Here is an 18548-nt window from a genome sequence, read left to right on the forward strand (position 1 = left end):
TAAGGTGTGGCTCCCCAGGTAGAGCACATGTTCTATGTTGAGAGGGATTTCTCCATTGATTATGATAGAGAAATTGACCATAGTTTTTACTTGGATCCGTTGGTAAAGAAATGGTTTTGCTGAGATTGAGGCTGAGTTTTCAGATTGCTTCAGAAAGGCTTTAAGCAAGACTTGAAGATTGTCTTCCATGGAAGGAGATAGAGGAAGTTAATCAATTTCCCTGGATATTATCATCTGAATACTGAAGTTCTAAAGCAATTGTTTTCCTCTTGGATTTTAAATGGTTGTTAAAATTTTGTCCATCGTGTAGACAACGTCAGGACTTGACAGTACCTCAAAGGATTCTGTTATATTGCTTGTTCATCACTGACAACTTGTTGTGAAAGAGATGGAGGATATTGATGAATTTCTCTGGATATCTGACATTTGAGAGGCTCTTACATAGCTCTTTCAGATTGACTGAGTGAAGGGTCTCATTAGATTGATGAAATCCATGCTGAATGGTTGGCGTTGATCTGACATTTCTCTTGGAGTTATCAAGCAGTAAGAATCATGTCCATAGTTCCACGGTTTGACAGGAAGCCACACTAATTTTCAGGAAAGATTTCTTCAGAGACTGGGAGAGGGCACCTAGCAAGAATTCAGGCAATAATCTTCCTGGCAATGAAGAGAGAGAGAGAGAGATTCCTTGGTCATTTGTGTGGTTTGATTTGTCTCCTTTCTTAAAGATAGTGACAATGATGGTTTCTCTGAGATCGGCAGGGATTTCTTCTTTGTCTGAAATATTCAGGAAGAATTATGGAGATGACAAGTAAGCTCAGATCCTCCAAGTTTGAAATTCTCTGCTGGATTCCCATCCACTCCTGCAGCTTTTCCATTCTTTATGTGTTTGTTTTAGTTGACTTTTGCCGGATTAGTTGGGAGTCGAAGGTCCTTATTGAAGAATTGAGGAACTTCCTCAAATATATCCTCATTTATGATTGCATGGCTTTGGAGTTCTTTTATGTGTTTTCTCCATCAAAGGTTAGTGTTTGCCATTTCTCAAAAGGGTTCCATCTTCAGTCTGTGTCGACTTGAGGCCCAAGTGTGTTGGGTCGCTATATTGCCATGGTGGCACTAAAGCAGACATGGATGTTGTTTTTTTGGCGAGGAACTCTTTAGGTTTTTCAGTTCACCACCTGTTCTTGATTTCCCCAGTTCTGCTTTGCAACTCCACATTGGTATTTGATAAGTTCTCCTCTTTGTCATGTGAGTGATGTCATTTAGCCAGGCAGGCAGAGCTTTCTTCTTCTTGTTGACTAGGTTTTGGATGATGTGGTCATTCTCATCAAACCAGTCTTGGGTATTTTCTGGACTTGTAGCTGATGGTTTCTCCCTAGCATAGATGTTTTCAGCTCCTTCTGGGTTTCCTCCACCCCGTTAAAATGAACACTTTGGCAATTTTGGTGAAGACAAGTCATTTAACTTGCGTAGTTGTTAAAAAGTTCATTAATGCAGATACGGTTTGTACCTCTGCACTGGAGAATTGCCGAAAACCCAAAGATAATAAAAATTTGTTTGCTCACTTCAGTGTGCCTACTCAGATTTTGAGTGGCAGCGTGTTCCTGATTTTTCACCTCAAAAAACATCTTGAAGCACAGCGCAACTAAATAAGCTAATTTTCCTTTTTTACTTCACAATGTTCTGGCCAACTCTTAAACCTTCAACCAACAAAAGTAAAATAAAAGGTAATTTATCCTGCTTGTGAGTGTGAAACCTCTCTATGCTGTGCACAAATTGGCTGACATTCCTCTGGCTTGTAACAATGACCACACTTCAAAAAAAGTTTAATGCTGAGTAGGGCTTTAGATACACTAAAGTAATAAATATAATTAAATAAATGCAAATCTCTAATCTATTGACAATTTTGATGCAATTTGTTATTTTTACATTGTTTTAAGTTACAGTAAAGGAAAAATTAAAAAAAACCAGTTGCATCAAAATTTTTCAGTGTGGAAACTAGAATAATTTAGATAACTAGGAGAGTGAAATTAAACTGATTTGAAAGCATATAGTTTAATGTGGTACCTATACAAAAAGTTGAATTCATTCTTAGATTGATTAAAATGGTTAAATTAAACACTAGAACGTATTTAGTTTCCTTCTTGACAACAATGTTCAGAAATGCTTCACAGCTAAGAAGTAGTCTGCAAATGTAGACTGTAGCAATGTTCATATTCTTTGTTAATTTGAGCTTGTTTGCAGTAAACCTGTCACTTCTTCAGAGGTGCCGTAAGAATGAAATGTCTTAAAATGGTCAAGAATTCCAGAGCAATATGAATGTACGTAAAAAGCAAATGCTTTCTGCATAATATGGTGCATATCCACACTTTCATATTATCCCTCTATTTGTGTAGCTTTCTTGCTGTATTCCTTTGGATTTTTTCCAAATGCCTTGTTTGCTCATCATTTATCAATGATATTTTGTAATTCAAAAATAACAATGTCTACTAGCTCCCGTTATCTGCCCTAAAAACATTTTCAGAAAGAAATCTCTAATAAACTTGCTGAATATGAACTTCCTTTTCCAAGACATATTTATTCTGTCTGATCATACTATCGTATAAATTTCAAGTGCCTTATAAAGATTTTGATCGTATTTTCTAGCATTTTCCTGATGACTCAGAGAACATAGAACATGGAACAGTGCAGCATAGGAACAGACCTATCAGCCCATGGTGTTGTGCCGAACTTGACACCAAATTAAACTCATCTGTTCTTCCTGACCCTGGTCTGTAGCCCTCCATTTCTTGCATATTCATGTGCTCATCAAAAATGCCTTCAGCACCACTGTCATATCAGGCTCCACACTACCCCAGCAGTGTATTCCACACTCCTACCACTCACTGTATGAAAAACTTGCTCCTCACATCTCCTTTGAACTTTCTCCCTCTCACCTTAAATGTTACCCACCCCCCAGGTATGAGACATTTCAACTCTGGGGAAAAAAAACATTCTGCCAACGCTCTCTGTGCCTCTCATAATTTTATAAACTTCATCAGGTCACTGCTCAGCCTCCACCGCTCAAGAAAAAAAAGCAATTCTGGTTTATCTAGCCTCTCCTGGTAACTCATAAACTTTAATCCAGGCAGCATTCTGGTCAACCTCTTCTGCACCCTCCCCAAAGCAGGAGATGCCAGGATAAACAGCATTTGGTTCCCTCATTTCTGTCTCTGTTTTCTCTAAAGTTGATGCAGATAGCCTCAGACTCAGGAGAAGTTAAGTTTGCAGATTGGACGTGTCACAATTCTCAGTTTCGGTTTTCCCTGAACCACAGAGATCTGCATTATATCCAACAATAAACATCGGCCCATTTTCTAAACTACAGTGAATAGATTTGAACTTTATTGAAGATTTAGACTTCGATTATAACAGTAGGAAAAATCAGCAATGAGAAAATACAATTGAACTGAGCACCTTCAATTTCTGAACACTTCTCAGTTGCAAAGCCACTTCGGCTCGGAATGGAAAATTCAAGGATGTTTAACACTGTGAAACGTTAAGTGGAAATCAAAAATAGGATGTTTGCTTTTGTTAATAAAGAATAAGATTGGTGCAGTTTTGAAAAAATATTTTTGTCTTGAAACATTAAGGTGAAGGATCTGTTTGGGAGGAGGTAAGCTGAGAGTCATTGGAATTTATAAAAGTGGAAGGTATACTTATTAAAACAAATAAGATTATTGGGGTAACAAAATGTGGAGCTGGATGAATACAGCAGGCCTAGCAGCATCTTGCATTTGTGCTCCTAAGATGCTGCTTGGCCTGCTGTGTTTGCCCGGCTCCCCACTTTTTTGTCTTGGATTCTCCAGCATCATGGGAGAACCTAGAATGTCAGGGCACATTTTCACATAAAGGGGCCTTGTGTTCAAGATAAAGTTGAGAATTCTTTTGCTCTAAAGTTTAATCTAATAAATGCTGAAAGTCTCTATCCCAAAAAGCAGCAGATGCTGGGTCAGTGAATATTTTCAAGACTGCATTTATTTGAAAGATTTTTGACCTTTATAACCATTGACCCATGTGGAGTGCAGGTGGGAATATGAAGTTGATCTTTCATTGAGTTGGCGGAGCAGGCTCAAATGGCTAACTTGTGTACTTCTGCTCTAATTTCTGTGTTCCAATGATTTTGAATAGTGTAATGCTTTTGCCTCTGCGACTTTGTTGAATAGGCTATTCTAAACATTTCAAATGCTGATTAAATACATTCCTTTGAATGACTTTCAAATTTACTTTGTTATTTCAGTTTCTATTTATTTAAATGTCGATCCTTCTTTCTATGTTATGGAATGTTTTAAATAAGATTTAAAATTTTCCTCACCTAAACCATTAATTTTTGGTTATTGGGTCTAGATTTGAGATATCTTCATGCATAAGATAATAGTCTGTAAACTTGCTTTTCCTTACTTGGTGTACATTCATCTGTTGAAATAACAGGAAAATCTGTTAATTATTTCATTAATCTCTGTAAAGTGTTTTTAAAATGTTTTTGTGTTATTTTGGAATACTGTATGTTTCAATCTTGTTATTTCCAGTACTCAATGAAAAAAAACACAAAAAATGGGAACTGCAGATGCTGGACAATCCAAGATAATAAAGTGTGAAGCTGGATGAACACAGCAGGCCAAGCAGCATCTCAGGAGCACAAAAGCTGACGTTTTGGGTCTAGGCCCGAAACGTCAACTTTTGTGCTCCTGAGATGCTGCTTGGCCTGCTGCGTTCTTCCAGCTTCACACTTTATTATCTTACAAAAGAAGGGCGGTTGCTGTAAAACAGGGATAAAAAAACCTCTGAGGAAGGATCACCAGACCCGAAACATTAACTCTGATTTTCCTTCGCAGATGCTGCCAGACCTGCTGAGCTTTTCGGGCAATTTCTGTTTTTGTTCCTGATTTACAGCATCCACAGTTCTTTCAGTTTTTGTTACTTTCCGTACCCTCACGTGGACAGATATTTTGAGTAAAATCAATTATGTGGATTGAATTACACTCAAAACTGTGCTAGTTTTATGAGGTTCTTTTTTTAAAATTCATTGATGTGATAAGGCATCACTGGCCAGGCAGAATTTATTGCCAATCCATAATTATCCAGAGAATAGTTGACCGCGTTGCTGTGGGCCTGAAGTCACATGGAAGCCAGATCCAGTAAGGATGGAAGTTTCATTCCCTCGGGAGCAATAGAATCAACATTGGAATCATGGTCATCGTCAGATTCTTAATTACAGATTTTTAAAAATTGAATTCAAATTCTACCAAATGCTGTGGGAGGACTCAAACCCAGGTTTCTGAATTCACTGCCGAGTGAAAATACCATTAGACCATCCCCTCCTTCTAGTTGATCCTCTCTTTAAACTTTGCAAATCATCTAATTTAAAATCTTTCATGACACAATACAAATTAACACAGTTTTTAGGATGTAATTTAAATCTACTGGTATAGTAATCTGTGCAGTTTTAACATTATGGTTGAAAGGCTATTCTGCACAAATAGCAATTAAAACAATTCAGTGAACGTCAGCAATAACTAAACTGATTTTGAACAAATTGCAAAAACTACACATGGCTTTTTTTTATTTGTCCATGGGATATAGACGTCACAGGCAAGGTCAGTTTTTATTGATCATCCCTAATTTTTCTTGAGGCAACTGGCTTGCTAAGCTCTTTTCAAAGAACCAATATGAATTGGTTAACAGTCACATGTAAGCCAGACTAGATAGTAAAGATTTATTTCTGCCCCAGAAGGACATGAGTGAACCATTTGAGTATTTAGGACAATCAGTAATGTAAATAAAGTTACAATTTGACTTGCTTTTTTATAAATTTTAGGTTTTATTGAATGCAAACTTAACCATGTCATGGGGCAATTGTGACTGTTCCAGTGATGTGACCACAACATACTGCTTAGTTTCATTGGCGTACATAGTCCATTTCTTACCTTTTTTATTAGAATTAAATTTTTAACCACTTCTGTTCATGTTGTTATGCATGAAAACAAATTTAATTTTCAGAGCTTTAAATATGCAAGTGGGCACATTTAGTATAAATGAGCAATGGTAATTAATTCAAAGTGATGTGGCCAAGAAAGTAAGCAGAGCTCATAAAGTCATAGACATCTACAGCACAAAAAACGGCCCTTCAACCTATCCCACCTGTGCCAGTTAAAAACAACTTCCTAACTATTCTAACTCCATTTTCCAGCACTTTGTCTATAGCCTTTTATGTATTGGTGTCACTGGTGTACATCTAAATATTTCTTAAAAGTTACGAAGATTTCTGTCTCGACCAACCTTACAGGCAGTGAGTTTCAGATTCTCACCACCCTCTGGGTGAGATGCTTTTTCTCAGATTTAATGTGAACTTTCAGATCCTTACCTTAAAACAATGTCCTGGTCATTGATCCCTTCGTCAAGTGGAAACACATCTTTCTGCCTACCCTTTCTAGGCCCCCATAATTTGACACATCTCAAACCAGTCTTCTTTCACTTTCCTTCTGCTTTAAGGAAAATAATCCCACTCTTGCCCAATCTCTCATCGTATCTGAAACTCTACAACTCAGGCAACTTCCTGGTAAATATTCTCTGCATCCTCTTCAGTGCTATCACATCTTCCTACAATGTGATTCCAGAACTGCACACAATACCCTCATTATGGCCATACCAACATTTTGTACAGTTTCAGCACTCCACATTTCCACTCTATGAAGTGAAAGCAGGCTGTCTCACTCCATTGACCGCACTGGAGGATAGCATCAGAGTTGTGCCTGTTGTGTTCTCACTTGGGATGCGTTTCCTAAAAAAAAATCACTAACTTATAGTGGGAAGTAAGAAATTTGTTTTCTTTAGATCCCTTAATTTGAACCCTCAAGCTTATTGCAATATCCCTAATGTTATATTGCAGCTATCAGTTAGCTTAGTGCAAGCCAAGAATTTGATCATGTATCTTTGTGTCTCCATGGCTAAATTCTGCACTAATTATAGACTAAAAATGAAACGCTTGGATGGATCTGGGGACAGCAGAACAGAGGATTAGGGTTAATTATGTTATGTTAGTGCAGTTTTGATGGGCTGAATGGCATTCTTCTGTCTTGCATAATTCACTATGGGAGCTATTAAAATGTTTTCAAGTAACAAGCAATTATTGTATTGTTTACACAAAGTCCAATAGATTGGGTACACACATTACAGAATATTTTGAAAATGTCATTCATGTATAATTAACATACTTGATTTGGAAGGAAAAATCTGAACAACTTAACAACATATTTCATAACTGTATATGCATTCAAGTTTGCGACTTACTTCCCTGAAGAATTATGTTTACAAATAACAACAATATTAGACTTCTGCTGAGATCAAGAATAAATATGTCACAGTGCTTTGTAAGGAATCTTTAATTGTCATCAGCTTCAGCTTTTCTCAATGGCGACTTTCACTTACCACCTCTTTCGATGTCTCAGTCTTTTGTCTGGTCATTTGACCAATACAAGCTAAGCTGCTTGTTTTGCTTTGGTACAAAACTCTGGAGCACCATTGTATCATCTTCCACTGGTTTCAAATCGTGCAATCATCCAGCTTCTGTTCCCTCACCAAACCTGATCCATATTCCAAATGGTCAGTGACAAAATTAATTTCATTTTCTCAATTTCTGGAGCAGGTCTATCTGACTAGTTTTTATTTTAGCTTCCTTCTGTTCCTGAGCTGCAGGTTAAACACACCAGTTCCAAACCGCAACAAACTTTCACAGCAATCAATGAGGTAATTTGGCTAAAGAACTACTCACTCATCTCCAGCACAACACAATATTTTCGAGGATGCCTTCAAACTGAAAAAAATAACTGGGGCTTAAAGTCTTTCTGTGTTCATTGAATATTTCAAAACTTATTTGTCTCTAACTCCCATAACAAAATGCTGCTGGTGGATTTTGATTCTTGCAGACACCATGTTTTCTTTAATTAGCTCACTGAACTCAACTGCTGTTTTCAAGCTTTGTCACTTCTAATCTAACTTTAAAAATAAACATGTTAACCTTGTGATCTGCCATTTTTTAAGATGTCCTGGGTAGTCTCAAAACCCAGCCTTTTTGTGAGCTTATAAGTATAATCTGTTCAGAATCAAACTTAAAATTTTTGACGTAACCCACAAATTTGGTATTTACAAATCATTAAGGCTGAAATTGGAGTGTGACTCATTCACTATAATTGACGTTAATTTAAGTTGATTTTACAATACTTCAACTTTTTTCATTGAAAAACACACATACACACAATACATTACATAGAAGTGTTTAATTCTATATTTTTGTTCATTATCTAATCAATTAATACATCTAAATGTCCCAAAGTTATGAAATGATGTGCCAGGCAATTCTTCTCAGGATCAGCTGCTGTAATGTGAGTATTAGATTGCTGGGAACTGCATTCTTGTGTCTTTCTAACAGTGCCCTTGATCTTCTCCTGATATGACAGCAGGCAATGGTGAATTCCACTCAGAAAATTCATTTCAATTTTCAATGAGTAGGTCTAAATTTTTACAGAATATGTTAGTTGTTTTGTTAAAAGGACCATACTTAATAACCTTGTTTATCTTTTCCAGCTAAAACATGTGGAGTGAATTTGTCTGGTCCAGCTGGTACCTTTGTGTCCCCCAACTTCCCTTTTCAATATGACAGCAATTCACAATGTGTCTGGATAATAACAGCATTAAGCCCCAATAAGGTAAGTGACAAATTAATTTGTGCACCTTCAGTACTGGTAATAGTACACTGTTATAAAAAGGCCACTGTTTAATGGTAATGGTCATAGAAAGTGTCTTCTAGCTCATTGTGTTGACAACGAATTCATTGATTTGAGCTTTTAAAAATGCCTGAAATAAGAATTCGAGCAAAACTTTCCATCAGGTTAAATTACAAAACTTCATGACACATTACAAACTCCATTGTCCATCTGGTTAATATGCATAGACTATTTAAGTGATATGCGCTGATGTGTTCCTCACATTGTGATTTAAAACTTCTTTCATGTAATCTGAAAAAATTACCCCAACTCTATTCCTTTCCATCTATCACTGAAATTATTGAGGAAGGAATTTTACTCATTTAAAATGTGTCACCAAGCAATGCATATAAAGTCCAATGCATCCAGAACCAGTGAATGCAGCAAGAGTGACAGCAAAGTTGTTTATGCTTCAAATACTCTGACAAGTTTATTACTTCTCTCAAACTTCAGCAATGTATGATGAGCCTTTGCGATGAAAAGCCTGTTTTTTTTTATCCATCATCAGTTGCACATCAACAATTTTATACCAGTGTGTGTTCTTTATATTTGAGAGTCAAAATGTCCATTTCAATCAGACCAACCAGAATTTCACTTAGTGCTAATGTTGTAAACATCATCTTATAATCATATCACATTAGAGTACTAGTGTTATGAAAATAAAGGTTGTTGTTTATATTGTCATCTCATTCAATCTGAGGACATAAAAATTATGAGCCTCTCAATGAGATAAAATTGTAACTGAAAAATATTTTGTGAAATTTGCTAACGTGAAATTTTAACAGAGACATCATTGCAGGCTGATTTAATTTTTAAATCAGATCTTCTACTTCTGTTATTATATATAACTTCATGGATGTGACATGCCCATCTTGTAGCCATGGCAACAGGTGAGGTTGTTCAGTTATCATTGCAGTGGCATAGAAATTTCAATGGCTCCTAATGGAAAGCAGCATAGAGTAGATGGGAGAAGCAGCTGAATTTAAAGCTACATTAAAGAAACAATGGTGGAACTGGAAGATGGAAACAACCTGAACAAGGTGGATGTCAAAAGGAGTCAAACAAAAAGTAGCCAACTTCATGAAGTTCAACCTGGGTGCTTTCTCAGAAGAAAAATAAGCCACTAAAATTGGACCATTTAATGTTGACTTCAAGTGCTGGAGATCTGTTTAAAATTTAACATTCGCCTGTTCAGAATACAAGAGATTAATTCACCAGATCTAGTAAACTAAACTATCAACACCTCTGACAATTCCAGGAAACACTTATTACATGTGGTACTTCTTCAGTCATTAACCTTGCAAGATATTAAGATTATTCTTGGAACAGCTGATCCTTCTTGCCATCATCTTTTACTTGTTAATTGCTATGGTACCTTCCTTCAGTGTACCATGGCTTTTAAGTATCCTTTAGTTATCACACCTGTACTTTATGGTGCTCATCTTCATATTTCGCCTTTCAGCCTTAACTGTTCCTGCCTTTCTCACATGAGGTGTTTCATAACCATAACGAATCCCAGGCTATAAGTATTGGCATCTTGCAAGTAGAACTCTAACTTTACAGGAAGAAATACTCTTGAAGAAAGCTGGGATATGACAACTGCAAATTGCCCTTGATGGCTTCCCTGTTCAATATTTGGGAGCTAAAACTTAGTAGTCGACAACATGAGCAGCTTGCCTGCAAGAACCACAGGAGAATATGTTAGACCAGGGAAACACAGTAGATGTTATCTATCTAGACTTCCAAAAGGCCTTTGATATGGTGCCTCACGGGAGGCTGCTGAGTAAGGTGAGGGTCAGTGGTGTTCGAGGTGAGCTACTGGCATAGATTGAGGATTGGCTGTCTGACAGAAGGCAGAGAGTTGGGATAAAAGGCTCTTTTTCGGAATGGCAACCGGTGACGAGTGGTGTCCCACATGGTTCAGTGTTGGGGCCGCAGCTGTTCACCTTATATATTAATGATCTGGATGAGGGGACTGGGGGCATTCTGGCGAAGTTTGCCAATGATACAAAGATAGGTGGACAGGCAGGTAGTACTGAGGAAGTGGGTAAGCTGCAGAAAGATTTAGACAGTTTAGGAAAGTGGTCCAGGAAATGGCTGATGAAATTCAATGTGAGTAAATGTGAGGTTTTGCACTTTGGAAAAAGGAACACAGGGATGGACAATTTTCTAAATGGTGAGAAAATTCGCAAAGCAGAAGTACAAAGGGATCTGGGAGTGTTGGTTCAGGATTCTCTCAAGTTTAACTTGCAGGTAGAGTCCGTAATTAAGAAAGCGAATGTAATGTTGTCGTTTATGTCAAGGGGGTTGGGATATAAAAGCAGCGATGTGTTTCTGAGGCTTTATAAAGCCCTAGTTAGGCCCCATTTTGAATACTGTGTCCAATTTTGTGCCCCACACCTCAGGAAGGACATACTAGCCCTGGAGCATGTCCAGTGGAGATTCACATGGATGATCCCTGGAATGGTAGGTTTAATGTATGATCAACGGCTCAGGATCCTGGAATTGTACCCATTAGAGTTTAGAAGGTTGAGGGGAGATCTAACAGAAACTTGCAAGATAATGTATGGTTTAGAAGGGGTGGATGCGAGGAAGCTGTTTCCGTTAGGCGGGGAGACTAGGACCCGTGGGCACAGCCTGAAAATTAGAGGGGGTAAATTTAAAACTGAAATGAGATGACATTTCTTCAGCCAGAGAGTGGTGGGCTTATGGAATTCATTGCCATGGAGTGCAGTGGAGGCCGGGACGTTGGATGCCTTCAAGGCAGAGATCGCCAAATTCTTGATCTCAGAAAGAATCAAGGGCTACGGGGAGAGTGCAGGAAAGTGGAGTTGAAATGCCCATCAGCCATGATTTAAATGGCGGAGTGGACTTGATGGGCCGAATGGCCTTACTTCCACTTCTATGTCTTATGCTCTTATGGTCTTATGGTGAACAACAATGAAAGCCCAGACTAGGTGAACAATTTCTAGACCATGTCAATGCTAAGACTGTAGCTAAATCTACAAGGGTCATTGACAAGGTGAGACAGAACATAGGGCTATGGGAGATGTCACAATGGGATCTGACAGTTGTTACAGATAAATTAGAAACAGACTCGATATTCGGCTGTGATCATTTTACTTTAATACTTGAGGTTTTCGTAGGTTATTATGTTTTTTGTTTAAACAAGGATACAGCTGGCCCCCACTGATACAGCTGGTCTAATTGCTTGCTGTAATTATCCAACAAATACTGGCAACCCATTTGGAAGATCCTAAAACAATTCCCTTGGAACTGCCATTTATAATCAAGAAGCGCTGAGGCTCAGCGATTGTCAAGAAATTTGCATCTCGTTTTACTCATCATTGAGTGATAATTTTGTACATTGAAAAATGAAAGCTTACATGCAAAGTGTTCAATGTGGAAATTACTCTGGAGTTTGACTTGAAATGGTCAAATAGATCATATTTCACTCGCTCTCTTTGAACAACAAAGAGGAGAAAGCAACTTGGACAGAGAATCAACTAATTCCTCTCTCAATCTCAATCCCAATTCAAATCCCAGTAAACTGACACCTTTGGAGAAAGAAATACTTGGAAAATCTTCTGTTGACCAGGACATCAACATTTGTGCAAGCTTTATCACTCATGAGAATAGAGGAGAACTGCTAAGAAATTGGTACTCAGGTTTCACTCACAACTCAAAGATTCTTTAAAAAGCAAAATTGAAAACTACAACTGCATTTAGATTAGATCAGATTCCCTACAGTGTGGAAATAGACCCTTCGGCCCAACAAGTCCACACCGCCCCTTGGAGTATCCCACCCAGACCCATCCACCTATAACCCACACACCCCTGAACACGACAATTTACTTCTTATCTGGATCAGATACCCATCCTCTGATCATCTTCTTTACAATCTCATCATTTCTTTCATTTTGGGTAATAAATCTTCACTCTGTTTCTTGAAGAAAACATTGAAATTGGTTGTCCTTTGTTTATGCTTTGGTTAACTCAGTCAATTGAAGTGTGATAGGTGTACATTATAAAGGAAAGAGAACAAGATGCTTAGTACACATAATTGAAAGGGGGCCAAAAGTGGGGAAGCTGTGAGGTCACTCTGTGATTATAACATAGAGTAAATTGTTTGTGATGATCCTATAGCTGGAAGATGTGATTTTTTTTTTCCTTTTTTTTCAAAGGAAGGTTTTAAGACAGAGGTGTATAGTTGTCTATTTGAATGCAATAAAGTGAACAGCTTGTAAGGCCTTGGGGATTTTTTCTTTAAAATTACAACACTAAAAGCAGCCTGAATGGGTGGGGTCAATCTCCACAGCATCAAGATTTTTAGTTTTAGTTCCTCAGTAGCTGTTGTTGGAGTCTTCAGTCTGAATTTGGAAGCTGCAATATATGTTTCCCTGCTACTATCTTTCTCAGAGTTTTATTTTGATTTTTTTCTTCCCTCTGGACTGGAGAATTACTCGTAAGACAATATATTTTACAGAATTTGCCTTGCCAAGATGTGTGTATTTGCCTTTAAAATAATAAAAAATTGGGATCTAGGTAATATATTTTGAGGAGGTTTAGTCGAGTCCATAACACAAGACATTAGAGAGGATAATCTCCGACAGAAGAGGTCATTATTCAGCAGTTGCTTCATTGTATTGAAGAATTACTTGAGAAGATGAGTGCGCTTTGACCTTAGAGCACAACAAGTCATTTTCAAGGACAAACAAGTTCTAATCCTAGAAGCATTACACCAAGGTATGTCCAAGATACCTCAGGGACACATGTTTTAAATGAAATGACCAACCCTTGATTTGCTCCTTGCCAGGGATGAATAAGATTTTTTTATTGAATCATGAATGCACGTGAAGCTTCCCCAGATACTAGCACCAGTAGGGAATGGAGCCTCTGCAACCACACAAAAATATTCCATTTATTCCTTGGGCAAGAGTAGCAGGATCCTTATTCACAGTATACAGGAGATTGCATTCTTCAAACAAATTATTTCTCCAAATGTTCTGTTGTTCAATGGCTTCACAACACAATGACTGTGATGATCATTGATCCATTGAGCATAATTTTAATTTTATTTAGCATCCTGGAATGTCTGATCACAATCTCAGTGCATCATTGAATTGTTTTAAGACACATACATGAAGTGGGAAATGACTCACATCGTGTTGTCACCCCACCATCCATGCTCAAGCTATCAAGCCATATTAAATGAATAATTGTAAAATTTTCACATTTCATTGCTTCATTTTCATGCAGCATAACTGGAGAAGGGATGACCATTGCACCACAATTTATGCTTGGAAGGCAAATGTGAGCAACTTTGCCAGGAAACTAGTTGTTTCACCATTCTTCTTCAAAAGAGGAAAATGTAAGAGATTTACAATGAGTACAGAGGACCAGAGCTCTGCAATGGGCAGGAAATGTAAGGCCAGAGTCCAACTACAAAAATGGGATATCAGGAGAGGTTTCTGAAAAAAATGCAATGAACCTGGATCACACACAAAAAAAATACTAATCATAGTGCTACACTGTAAAGGAACAGAAGCCAGTTCAGATGAATGTAAGGCATACCATTCATGCACAAGGAGTACAAGGAAGAAAACTTATGATGATAGCTATGTGGTGACTCTGAGTTACAGCAAGAAAACCAAGGTGTCAGCTCGGTGCAGTAAAGAACAAGGTGTACATCTCCAGTCTGGTTTACAGTGTCCAGATCAGAATGATGTCAAACCTGAGAAGTATTACATTGAAGTTTGAAATATTAATTTTGCAATTTTTTAACCTGTTTTTATAATGATTGAATTGACAACAAATGTTTCTGTGAAATCAAGTGAAGCTCTTTGGTTAAGCTTTTATTTTTGGGAAAAAATAAGATTGTTGTCTTTTGTCTTGTGGCTGACATTTCATACAGCTTTGAGAGACAGGCTTATGACAATATTGTATGTTAAAGATCTCAGTGTCCAACTTGACTCAGATCACTTGAAGTATGACATGTGGCAAGAAGCATATTTTCCTCTGTTACCTAATTGCACAACACCACTTCTACCTGTAAATGTACTGTTTCTATACAACAATTAATTAGACCAAAGGTCTGTTGGATTCCTCAATACCACAACCACCACACCTTGTTTCATACATTATGATAGGTAAGATTAGCATTATAGTATCAGGTAAAATTGCCTTGTGGAGGAAAAATAAAACATATTGAGTGTAAGATTAGGTAGTACTAACCTTAGGACAGATCTCACATTTCCAGTCTGTGTTTTCCGTAACATTGTAATGGAATTGCACTGTGAAACTGCACTCAAACAATTTTAAACTGGCTAAAGTTCTAAGCATAATTGGTGTGTAAATGAATGAACAGATACCAGAAATCTATGAAAAATTTCCAGATGGCAAGATAAGGTCAGGCTGTCAGGGCAGATAATAAAGAATATTAATAAAGGAATGGAGACCATAAACAACAATGGAATAGAGCAGACGGTGGACAGGTAGTGAATAGAGCAGCTATAAAATGTAATCTAAACCTTTACTGCCTCCCTTTCGTGGAAGATCAGAGACTGGAACAGGAAAAAATCAATTCCCATATAGTTTAAAATATGCTTTTTCTCATAAAATTGCACTTCCCAACAATCTGTGTTCAAAAAATTTTGAAAGTTGCACAATGTGGTTTAGTTGCATGCTTCTTTGCTCTCCATGTGCTCATTTAACTCCAAACTGGCATCACACTGTTGAGTACCTACTTGGAGTGATAGACGCACTGGATACCATTTCAGCATCAATGCTCCCATACATCCAAGCAATGTCTGCTGGACATTTGGAGAACAGTTAGTTCATTCATTCGCAAGTTTGTAAGGCTCATTTGCAGTGCTGTTTTGGAGTTCAACATTCCAGCTACATCATCCGCTACCTTTACCTCACTGAACATGCGTCAAGCAGCAGGAATTACTCCTCCCATCAATGTTGTTCGTTGGAATTACAGGGTGCTTTGAGCTATGTTTTTAATTATTTTCTGCTAATTATTGCTGCAATAAAATAAGTTTTTTTAAAAATTTTATCTCATTGAAGTAAACTAGAAATTGTGTGAGAAGGGTCTCGGCCCAAAACATCTGCTTTTGTGCTCCTGAGATGCTGCTTGCCCTGCTGTGTCCATCCAGCTCCACACTTTGTTATCTTAGAAATTGTGTGACATTTATTTATGCAAGATTTCGGGCAGGCCGGTGGCTCAGTGGTTAACACTCATCACACCAGGGACATGAGTTCGATTCTAGCCTTGGGTGACTATATGTGTGGAGTTTCCACATTCTTCTGTGTCTGAGTGGGTTTCTGTCGGGGTGCTCCGGTTTCCTCCCACAGTCCAAAGATGCACAGGCTAGGTGGTTTGGCCATGTTAATTTGCCATTATGTCCAGGGATGTTGAGGTTCGATGGGTTAGACATGGGAGATTAGGGGAATGAGTTTGGATGCAATGCTGTTCAGAAGGGCAGTGTAGATCTGTTGGGCTGAAGGACCTTGGGAGGATTTCAGGATGATCTCTGCACTTATTCATAGACAGTCATGTATTTTATGGCCAAGTTGTTAAAAAATGTACAACAGTATGTTCCAGCAAAATTAAATCGGTCTAATCAGGATTCTGCAATAAGCTCAAATCAGATACAGGATTTGATTGGCATGTTTTTAAGTTGTCACACAGTAAAGCAAAAACATTGTTTGATTTTAATATAGCTATGGCACTTTATAATATATTGCATTTTTTTCAGTTTAAACATATGGTGTATAAAAATATAATAATTGTTCACATTTAGTTTGTTTTACTTTTTTTGTTTCATTCCTTTCATACATAAAAACACACTGCCATGTAGTGGACAGTTCTATATAACTAAGTAATCTCCTCCTTAAACCAAACAGTATTTCATGAGTTTATTGCTGGTGCACTTTTGAAATATTTACTTGTGTTAGCTTTGAGTGCTTGGTTGTTTCTACTTTTGATGGTGACAGCTCTCCATCATGTAGCTGTTATTGTACTTCATTAGTTAATGTGCTGTAGTGATCACTATTTCAATGACTAGTAGCTCTCGGTGTTTCTTCGTCTACTAATCTAAACTTAGAAATTGCAATTATAGCGATTATAATTATTCAGGCATAAGTAATGCTTTTGTGCAGATTATCTGCATTTTTATAAAAAAATACAGTTGAAAATAAATTAGGTGAAGCAAGTGTAGAAAGAAAAGTATCGAGTTTTATTTCAAAGTGGTGACCTTAATTCCCTTTCAATGGGTATTAGTTGGTTTTATTCTGACTTCTCGAAGCTTTATAGGTGTTAGGTTGCTTGGCTGCATCTCTTTGACCCTTCTTGAATAATGGCACTACATTAGCAACATTCTCATTCGTCATTCCCTCTGACAGTTCTTCAGGTAGACTGGTTAAATTTTCTCCTCAATTAAATGTGCTTTCTTTTTAAATCATCGTTCTAAGTCATCACATTTCTCAAGCTTTATGTTGTATCTCTTTCTACAATGTGAATATGTCCTGAATGTGTTTCTCCCCTTATGTTATTGATGTTCTCATCTTGACTACATAGGGCAAACCCACTCTTCAACCATGGTGAACAAAAAATTACATTTTGCTTGTTACCTGTCCCGAACTCAAGCATATTAATTTGTCTCAAGCATTGGACCAGTCTGTACCTTGGAGAAAGTTCCAGGACAACAAGATATGGAGTTCCAGTATAAAGTTATCCACCTCACTTCCTGTATGTTATAGAATCTGTCTAAAGTCATCAGTGAGACAGCTATGTGTGTAATATACAATGAAATCAGTAAGTACAACCCAGGCTATGAGCAAGTCATTGATATTATAGCTGTACAAAAGGATTTAGAGGGAAATTGTCTGAATGCTGGCAAACGGGTCTAGATTAATTTGGAATTCCTGATCAGCATGTCTGAGTTGGACTGAAGCGTCTGTTTCCATGCTGTACATTTCTTTGATGCTAATGTTCCAAATAAACATCAAGATAAACTGTCTCAACAGGAATCTGACATTAGGGGTTTCTTTTGTCTTTCTGCTGTCCATCACATCCAGGATAGAACTGTGACATGAATGCTCTACACTAGATAGCTATATTCATTGGGGTAATTAGTCTTTTTTTATGGGAACTAATGTATGGATTTATTTATTTATTTCGGATTGGATTTATCTTTGCGCACATACTGAAATACAATGAAAAATATTGTGTTACATGCTATCAGGTTATAACCTATTGAAGTATATCAGGGTAATAACACAATGCAGAACACAATATTACCACTATAGAGAAGATGCAGAGGAAGAGCAATTCCAAGACTTGAGACATCCATTCAGAAGCCTTGTAACAGTGGGGAAAAATCTTGTCTTAAATCTATTACAACATGTTTTCAAACTTTTATGCCTTCCGCCTGACGGAACAGGGTGGGGAAAGCATTTGTCTGGGGTAGGCGGGGTCTTTGATTACGTTGGCACCTTTTCCAAATTATAGACAGCCAATGGAAGGAAGGCTGGTTTTCATGATGGACTGGGCTATGTTCACAACTCTCTGTAATTTCTTGTGATTTTGGGCACAGCAGTTGCAATACAGAGCTGTGATGCATCCAGATAAGATGTTTTCTGTGATGCATTTATAAAAAAATTATTAAGAGTCATTGTGGACTTGTTGAATTTCCTTATGCCCTCTGAGGAAGTAGATATGTTAGTGTGCTTTCTTGACTG

The 18548-nt window shown here is 37.5% G+C and overlaps 1 protein-coding gene across 1 annotated transcript in view; it reads left to right on the plus strand.

Annotated features, from left to right (window-relative positions):
- Positions 1-18548, plus strand: part of csmd3b (CUB and Sushi multiple domains 3b) — a 1751526-nt gene that overhangs the window by 1186231 nt on the left and 546747 nt on the right. Inside the window, exon 10 of the mRNA XM_048529668.2 lies at positions 8623-8744. Within this exon, the coding sequence (XP_048385625.1) occupies positions 8623-8744 (122 nt within the window). The remainder of the gene's footprint in view (positions 1-8622; positions 8745-18548) is intronic.

Source organism: Stegostoma tigrinum, chromosome 5 (genome assembly GCF_030684315.1).
Source record: "Stegostoma tigrinum isolate sSteTig4 chromosome 5, sSteTig4.hap1, whole genome shotgun sequence".
In the NCBI taxonomy this organism is placed as follows: domain Eukaryota; kingdom Metazoa; phylum Chordata; class Chondrichthyes; order Orectolobiformes; family Stegostomatidae; genus Stegostoma; species Stegostoma tigrinum.